The sequence below is a fragment of the Acomys minous genome (genome assembly GCF_964271855.1).
Source record: "Acomys minous genome assembly, chromosome: 2".
NCBI lineage: Eukaryota > Metazoa > Chordata > Mammalia > Rodentia > Muridae > Acomys > Acomys minous.
Window position 1 is genome coordinate 20,661,403 of NC_140484.1, and position 12,049 is coordinate 20,673,451.

Below are 12,049 nucleotides of genomic sequence, written 5' to 3' on the forward strand. Positions count from 1 at the left end.
TATTTATTTATTTATTTATTTTTCTGTTGCATTTATATATGCTACTACTCCACTTACATTTTACTGACTGGGATTTAGTGACCTGGCTGTAACTAAGTTGCATAATCTGGGTTTATGATTTTATTTTATTTAATTCCCTAGACTGATGCTTTCTTCCCTCATACCACGGTTTTGCGATACAGGAAGGCGATACCACAGATCGTGGTTGCTTCCATGACTCTTGATGTGTGCTTGCACTAAATTTTCATTTAAGGAGGCAGGCAGGGTAAACTCTAGACAGACAGGCATCGCATGCAGTAGTCTCTCTTGAGTGAGCCCAAAGGCCTGATCGCTCTTGAAGTTGAAAGTCAAAGCCCAGCTCATTGGCCTGTGATAATAAAGTGCTGTTGTGATTGGCACAGGCCTGTGGTTCAGAGAGAAGTCTGCGGCTTGAAGCACTGGCATCCAGAGTCTGCCTGGGACCTGCCATGAGACCTTGAGCAGGTTGCTGGTCCTTCTGAGCTCTGGTATCTGCACACAACCCACTCCGGCACTGCACTGTGACAGAAGTGTTGGGAGGGCTAAGGGAAAGTTTGTCTGTGAGGTGTTCTGTGCACCTATGTGCCCAAACAAGGCTTGGTTGAGCAGTGTTGGTGATAGACCCCAGAAAATTCTACCAGAGCACATAGTCCGCTTGAATGCAGTTTATCATCTGCTTTTCTCATGTTTTGTCTTGCTCTGGACCAACCATAAAGTTTGCAGGCAAAAGAAGCCTGAAAATTGTAACTATAAAGTGTATATAAAAGAAAGCCCCCCTTGCCACATACTACTCAAAATACTAAACATACACAGTGAAGAAATAATAGTCTTCCCTTTGTGACGGGCTTATTCACGCACTCAGTACAACATCTATCCATTTGTAGCACACAACAGATTTCCTTTACTTATAATTTTAAATCACATTTATTTACTTGTTCATTTACACAGTGTGTGTGTGTGTGTGTGTGTGTGTGTGTGTGTGTGTGTGTGTGTGTGCGCGCGCGCCCATGTGCCATAGTGGGCACAAGGAAGTCAGAGGACAACTTCTGGAAGTTGGTTCTCCCTTTTCAGCCTGTGGGTCCTGAGGACCTATCTCAGGCTCACCCTCTGACCCACCGTGCTGGCGTCTTCCTGCCTTTTTCAAGCTGGAACCATATTCCACTGTCTGCCTGTATCACGTGTCGTTTGCCTATTCGGCTGTCAGTAGAACGGTATCTGCAGGAGTGACTGTGAGGATGGAGACGTCACACCTGGAGGAAACAGCGGTGGCTGGCATAACCCCTAGGTTCCTGCTGGCTGCTGTCAGGGCTTCCAGGACTCTCAGGTGACCTAGAGTCAGGTTTTAAAGAACTGCCATGGTTAGAACCATGGGCCTGATTCTGTAGGCATGCTGGAGCCATGGAAGATGGTTGAGCAGTGAAATGCGTAGAAAACAGCTATACTAGCTAGGCGTGGTGGCGCACACCTTTAATCTCAGTACTCAGGGAGGCAGAAGCAGGTGGATCACTGTAGTTCGAGGCCAGCCTGGTCTACAAAGTGAGTCCAGGATAGCCAAGGCTACACAGAGAAACACTGTTTCAAAAAACCAAAAAGAAAGAAAGAAAGAAAATAGAAAAAGAAAACAGATGTACTTTATTTAGCTGATTTCCCTTTATCTTAAAAAACAAAGGGAAGAAAATTTTTGGGAATATTTGTATTTGTTTAGAGCCGAGCTGTAAGCTAGTTGTAAAGGCAAGGAAATTGCAATTTCCAGCGCTGGCTTTTTAAGTGAGAGAAAACAACCTGCAGCCAGCAGGTGGCAGTGTAGGCCTGAGGATGAAGGCTGTTTCGGCACAGAGCTCCAGTACTCCCAATTCCAGTCTTAGTTCCAGAAAAGGATGTGGCCTTTCCTACCAAGTAGTAATCTCACATCTCTCCCTGTCTCCTCTCCTTCTACCACTCCGTACCATCTCTTATTTTCTGGTGGTTGACTGAGTGAGCTATGGGAAAGGTATAGCTTATATTTGAGAGCCCACCCCTTCCTGAGTTGGTGCCCCCTGTAGTGGGTTTGCCTGTGCACACTGTCCAAGTGTGCAGAGGTTCTGCTCTTTACTTCCTTCTAGACAGGACTGGCACCCAAGTACCTTCAGCCAGAAAATGAGAAAGCGTTGTCTCAAAATCAATCAGTCAATCAATCAATCAATCAATCATCAGTCACTTTTAGCCGGAAAGGTGGAGAGGTTGTTTGCTCTGCATGAGGCAGGATGCCTGGAGCAGCTGCTTCGCTGACCCTTCATGCCTTGATGGAGGGCTGAGGTTCTATGGGATGAAGTGTTTGCCTTTGACTGAAAAGCTAAATGGGCCAATGTGGTGGCACACCCCTTTAATCCTGCACTTGGGAGGCAGAGGTAGGCAGATCTCTGAGAGTTTTACATAGTGAGTTCCATGATAGACAGAGAGACAGAGAGAGAGACCTTGTCTCAGAAAAATCAGCCAACCGACCAACCAACCAACCAGTCAGTCAATCAAATCAAACATACAAAAAACCCAAACTGAACCAAAAGGGATCATTAAAAAATTCAGTAATTGATTGGGAGTTTAGCTCACCTGTAGAGCAATTTTCTAGCATGTATGAGGCCTTATGTTCAATTCCAAACATTTTATGACCAGTGCAATGCCTGATCAAGCAGTGGAGCTTGCTGCCAAATCTGGGTTGAACCCCAGAACCCACATGGTAGAAGAAGAAACCCAACTCCTGCAAGTTGTCCTTTGAACCTCCTTCCCTCAACACAACATGGCATGCAAATACCTGTGCATACACACTACACACTACACATACACACTAAATAAATGCAATTTTTTGGTGTTTTTTTGTTTGTTTGTTTGTTTTGGTTTTTGGTTTTTCAAGACAGGGTTATCCTGTGTAGCCTTGGCTGTTTTGGACTTGCTTTGTAGACCAGGCTGGCCTCGAATTCATAGAGATCTGCCTGCCTCTGCCTCCCTGAGTGCTGGGATTACAGGTGTGCACCACTGCACCTGGCTTAAATGTAATTTTTTAATTAAAATATTTATTTATGTGAATGGATGTTTTGCCTGCAATTATGTCTATGCTTCTGTGTGTGCCTGGTGTCTAAGCAGATTAGAAGAAAGCATCAGATCCTCCAGAACTGGAGTCACATACAGTTGTGTGCCAGCATGAGGATGCTAAGAATTGAACCTGGGTCATTGGGAGAGCAACCAGTGTTCTTAAACACTGAGCCATTGAAAAAAAAATTTTTTAAGCATAAAAACATTTTAATGTAACATCTTAATAAGTAATCAAGTTAATATAAAATCTGCAATTATAAAACCTGAGACTGGCTGTCTTTCAAAGGGAGGAAGAAAGTCCCCTGGGCTTTGGGGTAGGGGACCCATCAAGGTAAGGACACAGCTGAACCTTCCCCGAGCCCATCTACAGATGGTCTCTGGAGCTCACCCTGTCTCATGGGTTGTCAGATGGATGGATATGTAGTTCTAACCTCAGAGGATCGAGCATTAGTGGGAGAAACCAGAGAGACTGTGTTGCATGTAGCTAAGAGGGACTGTTGAAAGTACAGGATCCTTTAAAAATACTCCCAGGAAAAAATCAATCAATCAATCAATCAATCACTCTTGTTCTCCACAGGCCAGCACAGCATCAGTCTCACTCACACATCGCTTTAGCATCTTGTGCCTCATACTATAGAGGGGCTGCCGGATAGTGCTGGGTCAGCATGGTGTGGCAGCCTAAGTCTTCTCATTCCAGCTGCCTGGGTAAGGTGGAGACTTCCTCTGAGGCTTGCTGTAGTCAGGGCACATGGGACAGAAGCTCTATGGGGACATGTATGTTTTAGGCATCATATATGCTCATGTCCATTGGCCAAGGCCTTAGAGCTCGTGGTGTTCGGGGTCCACGTTTGTGTTTGCATATGTGTTGAGTGTTATGAGAGCCGATCACAAACTAGGCAACTGGAGGCACTTTCTGTACTGGGGTGTCTAAAACAATGTATTGTTGCAGAGCGCGGTGGCGCAGGCTTATAATCCCAGCACTCAGAGAGGCAGAGACAGGCAGATCACTGTGAGTTTGAGACCAGCCTGGTCTACAAAGGGAGTCCAGGGCAGCCAAGGCTACACAGAAAAACCTTGTCTCTCAAAAAACCAAAAAGAAAAATACTGTTTATAACAATAAAGAAGAAAACAATCTATTTTTTCCAGGTACAGCTTTTCTTTCTTTCTTATTTTTTATCTTACTTTTATTTTTTTACACATTTTTTATTGAAAAATAAAATAATTCATATTACACCTCATTTGCTATCCCATCCCATGCATCCTCCCATCCCTCCCTCCCTCCCGCTTTCACCCATTCCCCTTCCCTATGACTGTGACTGAGGGGGACCTCCTCCCCCTGAATATGTTGCTAGGGTAAAAAAAAATGGAAATTGAGACTTCAAGAGGTTAAGCAACTTGCCCAGTACTGCAGAGCCACTGTCTGTCTGGTCGTAATGTCCGCGTCTTGGCTTGAGCACACAGATGCACAGGTGGTTCTGAGAGAGCTCAGTGATACTTATTTCTTCACTTCCTGGCTAACCTGGGTGTTTCTCTCGCTGCAGGGGATCCCAACAAGCCCTCAGGATTTAGAAGTGTTAAAGCTCCAGTCACCAAAGTGGCTGCGTCAGTTGGAAATGCTCAGAAGCTGCCCATGTGTGACAAATGTGGCACTGGCATTGTGTGAGTATTCGCTTCCCCCGATATTAGAGCTTGGGCCAATCACGAAAGAGTGAGAGTTGCTGGGTGTGGCAAACAAAGCTTGGGGGTAAGACAACAAGTCAACCAGCATGTGTAGAACTGTTGTGGGCGAGGCTTCTAGAATGGTAAAATTTTCCCATTCACAATCAGAGGCCAGTAGTAGTGCCTCTGGAGAAGCCCCAGGAAGGACAATACAAGGCCGTAGTGTCACTAATGGAGCCCCACTTTCCCTCTCTCCTGCAGTGGCATGTTTGTGAAGCTGAGGGACCATCATCGCCACCCTGAATGTTATGTGTGCACCGACTGTGGCACCAACCTGAAACAGAAGGGCCATTTCTTTGTAGAGGATCAGATTTACTGTGAAAAGCACGCCCGAGAACGGGTCACGCCACCCGAGGGCTATGATGTGGTCACTGTGTTCCCCAAGTGATTAAGAGGACCGTCCTGCCTGCTGCCCTCCAGCCAGCCTGCTGTACCTGGGTCTAGGAACGTTCTTGCTCCCTCCCCCCGCCCCGACAGTCCTGTGCTTACCTAGTGTTTGTTAGTCCTGCTCAGGAAAACTTGAGTTCCCCCTGTGCTGACTGACTCCCACTAGCAGTGTGATGCCTGCTTTTACATTACCGGAAGATGGTTTTGTCCCTTGTCCCCTCACCAGCACCACCATGCACCTTCTTCACCTGGGGGACTTCTCTGCTGCAAATGGACATTGGTCACGTTGGAACTAAGCCAAATGTAGTATCTCTGAGGTTATTTTGTTTTACTTAATAAATTTAGATTCTAAGGCACTGTGTGGCCTCTTAGTTGACTGCACCTGTGCTCTGTGTCCTGCCTCATGAAATTAGAAGTTTCTCTCTTGCTTTTGGCTTCTTAGTTGTAAAAGTTGCAAGGATTTCCCTCAGGCACGAGAGGACTGCCATGACTAAGCTGTGCTCCTTTACATCCTTGAAGCTGGCTGTAAGCATCACTGAGTAAAGTGATAGTCTTAGTTACTTCTTTTTGTTGCTGTGGTAAAATGTCATGAAGGCAACTTATGGAAGACTGAGTTTGTTTGGGCTAACAGTCTTGGCAGGGAGGCATGGTAACATGTGGTGTGGCAGCTGGAGTAGAAAGCTGAGAACTCATCCCCTTAACTACAAGCACAGAGAGTGACCTGGAAATGGGGTGGAGTTATTGCACTCTCAAAGCCTACCTCCAATGATGTACTTTCTCTAGCAAGGCAAGGCCAGCACCACAAACTGGGGACCAAGTGTTCAGTGCTTATGGGGCCACTGTCATTCAAACCACCACATTTATATATGATGTTTGTTCTGTTTTAATGAAATTGTTCTTGAGTTTGAAGGAATGAAATTTCCCATCTTAGTAACTTTTCTAATGTTATGAGAAAACTCCATGACCAAGGCAACTTATAGAAGAAAGCATTTAATTTAATTTATGGTTTCAGAGGCTTAGACTCCGTGATGGCAGAGCGAAGGAACAAGGAAGAGTTTACGTCTTAGTCCACATGCATGGAAGACAGACATACTGGGGATGTCTTTTGAAACCTCAAAGCTTGCTTGCAGTGACACACTTCCTCCAATGAGACCACCTCTCCTAATTCTTTCCAAAATGGTTCCATCAGATGGTGAACAATTAGTCAAAATATATGAGCCTATGGCAGCCATTCTCATTCAAATAACTTCCCAAATAGTAGGTTGAGAGTGTCACAAGTTGGCCTTAAAGTATGCACAATAGTCCATTTCCAGACTGTGTGAGGTTACAATAACTTAGGAGTGTGACCACTAGTGGCAGAGAGCCCACAAATGGGTCATAGGTGGTTGCTATGTTCTTCAGCATTCCTCCTCAGTGTGCCAACCAGATGTTTGACATTTATCTACCATGGCTACATGCTTGTACATCCATCCCTTTGACATTGTGACACTGTGTTGCTTCTAAACAGTTCATGCCTGAGAACTATGCAGTGATGTTACAGCAATCACCCAGGAACAAACACCTCACAGTATTTTTTTTTCCTCTGGTTTGCATTTTTATTATTCTATTCTTTTTTTTTCCTCCTTTATTAATTTATTCTTGTTACATCTCAATGGTTATCCCATCCCTTGTATCCTCCCATTCTTCCCTCCCTCCCAATTTCCCCTTATACCCCTCCCCTATGACTGTTCCTGAGGGGGATTACCTCCCCCTCTATATGCTCATAGGGTATCAAGTCTCTTCTTGGTAACTTGCTGTCCTTCTTCTGATTGCCACCAGGTCTCCCTGTCCAGGGGACATGGTCAAAGGTGAGGCACCAGAGTATGTGAGAAAGTCATATCCCACTCTCCACTCTACTGTGGGGAGTGTTCTGTCCATTGGCTAGATCTGGGTAGGGGCTTAAGGTTTACCGCCTGTATTGTCCTTGGCTGGCGCCTTAGTTTGAGCGGGACCCCTGGGCCCAAATCTGCCTATCATAATGTTCTACTTGTAGGCTTCTAGGACCCCTAACTTGGTTCTTACTCTAATATTATTTAGAATGATTTCTCTAACACGTGTTTAGGTCCCCACCTCCCAGTTAACTAGTCCTGACTTTAAACTGTTTTGAAGTTTGTATAATAAAGTGGTTTAAACATTGCAGTTTTAGGAAATTAATGTAAGAAATATTAAGCCAGAGCAAATTTGCTTCATGTACACACATGGGAACACGCCATTTGAGTTAATGATTAGAAGGGGGTCACTAAACTTTCAACCTTGGCAGTTCTACTATGCCTTTGCCAGGGCACAGTGTGGGATAATGTTGGTTGGGCACCAGAAAAATCTTGAATTACTGTCTCCCTGAGTCAGGCCCCTGCTTAAGGGGCCTGGTCCTTTTTAGGGTTATTGTTGCCCCTTGCTTTAGGACAACCCTAAGGCTTCTCATTAAAGAGAACACATGTCCCCTTGGGTTTGCCCTCCCCTCTTGACAATTCGGAACATATATAAGGATAAATTAATATAGTCCATCCAGGGATGCATTAGACTTGGTCAGGGAAATAGTTTATTCCCCAAAGTCCTTATAGGGTCAAACAACATACACTGGTAACCAGGGGAATATGGATCTGAATCTGAAGATGCTAAATTAAGGAGAAGAAAAGCAAAAGGCTGGGCCCCCTGGGCATGGTACAAACATGGAGTTAGAATGGCTCTTGCCATCAAGAAAGGGAAATGTCCCAGACCACATGAGACAGAATCTCAGATCTGACATGGCTCAAGTAGAAGCAATATTGCATGTTTGGAAGATTAGATGTGCTGAAATGTATGTGCTAGGAAAGGCTGGAAAACTCAGCAATGACTGTTCTGTGGGAGAGCCTGAAGGATGTGCCACTTACCAATGTGGCACACACACTATGCTGCAATATTAGGGCACATGTTTTTTTTTTTTAATTTGTTTTGCTCATCTCCTGATTTCTGAATATAATTGGCATAAGTGTACTTGGTGATTGACACAGCATCTAGTTAGTTCCTTGGCCAATGAGGAATGTGGCTGACTACTTCTTGGTGAGAAGGATGCATAAACTGTACATAATGCATGATGCATAAACTGTGGACCTTTCTCCACAGCCTGGGCTGATGGTTTGAGCTGCAAATACAGAAGCAGTCTCTTTAATGGCATGGTGGGGGGATGGTGATGTCCGGAATAATAATGAACTGGGGATGCTTTAAGCACCAGAAGAAGGTTGATGCAGTTTTCAGAAGGAATGGCAAAGTTAGCGTGACAGTTGGAGGTACCTATGCTGGTGGGATGACGGAGATGGCTAATAAGATAAAGCAAAGCTAACTGCAAATGGGTTGAGCTTCTGAGACCTCAAAGCCCCACCCCCACAGTGGCACACTTCCTCCAACAAGGCTACAGACACCCCAACAAGACCACTCCTTCTAATAGTGCTACTCTCTATGTGCCAAGCACTCACACACATGAGTCTTATGGGGGCCATTTCTATTCAAACCACCACACAATTCATAATGGGAGGAAATCAGGCCAGGAACTTGAACAAGGCAGGAACCTGGAGGAAGGAGGTGATATAGACATCATAGAGGGGAGCTGCTTACAGGCTTGCTTGCTGTGGCTTGCTCAGCCTATTTTCTTTCTTTCTTTCTTTCTTTCTTTCTTTCTTTCTTTCTTTCTTTTTTAATATTTTATTTATTTTATGTAAGAATGCCCTATCTGCATGTGCATCTGCAGGCCAGAAGAGGGCATTAGATTACAGTATAGATGGTTATGAGCCACCATGTGGCTGCTGGGGATTGAACTCAAGACCTATGGAAGAGCAGACTATGCAATTATTCACTGAGCCATCTCTCCAGCCCCCCCTGTTTTCTTATAGTACCCAAGACCCTGAATCAGAGATGGCACCACTCCTATGGGCTGAACCCTCCTACATTAATCAGTCATTACTTAATGCAATTCACTAAAGACCAAAATATAAAACTAAGGGGATGCAGTAGAAACTAAAACAGGCCAATTTTATGGAGGTATATTCTCAATTGTGGTTCCCCCTTCTCATATAACTCTAGTTTGTGTCAAGCTGACAGGAATAAGGCCAGCTAGCCCAGGCTCCTTGGCCAACTTCTCAGAGAACAGTATAGCGGAGGCAGAAAGATATTTCTGAAGCCTGGCGGGCAGATACAGGTTTAGAGCTGTTGAATGCTCGTAGACCCAAAACATGAATGTGGCCTCCTTGTTAGAGTGAGTGGATATAGGGGCCCGTGATTATTTTCCTGACCTCAGAATATGACTGGTGTAAGCCTGCTTGGTGATTGGCACACTAGCTGATGAGTTCCCTGGCCAATGACACAAGTACTAGGATTGTTACGAAGAAAGTCTGAAACTTCTCATCTTCCTTTGCATAATAAAATGCCCCCCCAATAGCTCAGTTCCCCCCAATAAAGAAATGTTCTCCCAAGTCTATAGGATCACAGCCCGCAAATAAATGCATAAATAAATATGCCCTTATTTATTTCTCAGGGAACGGAGTAGGTTTGAAATGGCATAACTATTGTCATTGTTAGAATATTCCAGGGTCTGGAGTTAAGAGTCTTGAATGTTTACTTAGTTTGCAATCCTGGGGTCAAGCCCAGGGCTTTGTACTTGGGAGGCAAGTTCCCTTCTATTGATCTCAATCCCCATTCTGGTCCACGTGAAAACAAGACAGGTGTTGGGAAGTGATGGGGAACTCCTGAGAACTCCACCAGGAAGTGACAACAACTCTAGTGGCTGCACCAGATCCTGTGTCTCTGCAGACAGCCCATCAAGGCGGTCTCAAGTTCATAGTATGTGAGCACTTGCTGCGAGAAATGAAGGGGATCAGTAAAGGGTAATTATCCTGTAATTATCACAAGAACGGACGGCTGCACTGGGCTGAGGGCACAGAATATTCCTACTTTGGACACTCTGTCAAAATCAACACACTGGGGTGACACAAGGACTGCCAGCTTGGAAGTGGCCCAGTGTGGAAAAGTATGCTGAAGCAGGTTCAGGCTGTGGGGCAACTGCCTGGCGGCTTGTTCCACATGATTTCCGTATACCTTTTGACCTCAGAGTTTTCAGGGTAGGGTACCAGTGGGAGAATCAAAAGGCAGCTAGCTTCCTTGAGTTCCTGACCAGAGCAATTTAAAAAAATTTATACTCTTCATAAGATAACTTCTGGCCTGCTTCTGTACAGTGGCTGAAGACACAGACCCTGACCGAGATACAAGTAGCAGAATGGTCAGTTACGACCTGGATTCTGTTATCTCATCAGTGAGATCAGGCATCTGCTACATCCATCATTCACGAGGTGGAACGGCTGAGGGTAACATGCGAGGCGCTTTAGCCTGAGCCCTTCTGTCACCTATTCCTGCTGGATCTCTCCTTCTTCCTCCATTCTTCCTTGTGTCCGATGATCGCCCCTTGTGACCTTGCTGGGGGAAGAGGAAGCAGCCCAAAGTTGACTTATGGATGAGTCTGTTTGGTGTTTGGGAGGATGTTGTAATGGTGGCTGCTTGCAGCACAGTTGGGTTGGCCCTGTAAGGGCAAATCCTTCCATTGTACAGAGTTTCTAGTGGGACACCTGATAGGAATGCTCTAGCCTGTTTGAAATGAGGAGCAGCCCAAGTTTAAGCATGCCTGGACTTGTAGACACTGGCGAATATGTTGTCTAGTAAAGGTCTAAAACATTCCTAGTATTAAAAGAAGTGTGGAGTAGGGGAAGTGAAAAGACATATGGTACCCACTCATTTGTGAGAGAGTCAATGGGCCTGGAAGGCCAATGACCAGGTTGACCAAGTGAACCCAGGATCAGCCTTATTTATAAGGACAAATACTCTGTAATGTTGAAATCCTGGTAGATAAAAGATCCTGGCTCTAAAATTGCTGGTGTTCAGCTCTAGTGAGGCTCAGGTCCCAAAAAGGAGGTGTGGGGTTAGTGAGGGAAGGAGACTGACACGATCCGAGGGTGAATCGGGTAGCTTGTGTGTTTTTACTACACCTTTTATACTCTATATTTGCATAGTAGCTTACTCACAGGTAATATTGAAAGCAAGCTTAATGATTCCAAGAACTATATGATCTCTTCACAGATTGTTTTTTAACATACTTTAGCCCTATTTTCAACATCCAGAATGAAAGAGGTAATCAAATTTATTACATTGTTTTTGAAGCAATAGCAGTAAGCTCAGCAAGCATCTAAGTCCTGGTTGTTTCCTAAGGTTCAGCGACCCCACCCTCCACCCCAAGGGCCCTCTGTACTTCCTCTTGCACATTCTCTGTGCAAGGTCCCAGACCTTGAGTCCTGAGCAACAAACTCATAAGAGCGGTTTGCCTTCCTCACGGGGCACGATGCAGTGTTTGCACTGTGCAGCATAATAAGCACTGAGTTGTTCCTTTGTGTGCTCCTGTGTGCCTCAGGCTGAAAATGCAGGGCTGTTCTCCTCATACACTCCTCAGAAGGAAGGTCCTGATAACTTAACTTTTTCCCAGTGTGCCATGCCACTCTCTTACAATGTCTCTCCTGCATGTGGCAGAAGAGGATGAAGCCAGTCTAACTTCTTAACAGAATCTGTTCCTTGTGGGACACACCAGAAAGAAACCAATCATTGGCCCTATCCTATACTTATTAACTCAACTCTTGCCCTCACCTGCTAAGGCCTCAGATTCTGAGTCTGGGCCCATTGTTTTTCTAGACTGTGTTTTCCATCCTTGGAACAAGCTGTAAGTGCCCAAGAGTTCCTGGAAACATCTTTCAGTCAAATATTTAACTTCTCTATTTTTGGTACAAACATGGGGACACTAGGGAGACTC

At 45.0% G+C, this 12,049-nt stretch overlaps 1 protein-coding gene across 1 annotated transcript in view; it reads left to right on the forward strand.

The window, feature by feature from the left end:
- PDLIM1 (PDZ and LIM domain 1) overlaps positions 1–5,546 on the forward strand; it is a 45,073-nt gene extending 39,527 nt beyond the window's left edge. The window contains exons 6-7 of the mRNA XM_084755234.1: positions 4,626–4,743; positions 5,005–5,546. Coding sequence (XP_084611360.1) covers positions 4,626–4,743; positions 5,005–5,191 — 305 coding nt within the window. The 3' untranslated portion in view covers positions 5,192–5,546. The remainder of the gene's footprint in view (positions 1–4,625; positions 4,744–5,004) is intronic.
- Positions 5,547–12,049: the final 6,503 nt, after the last annotated feature.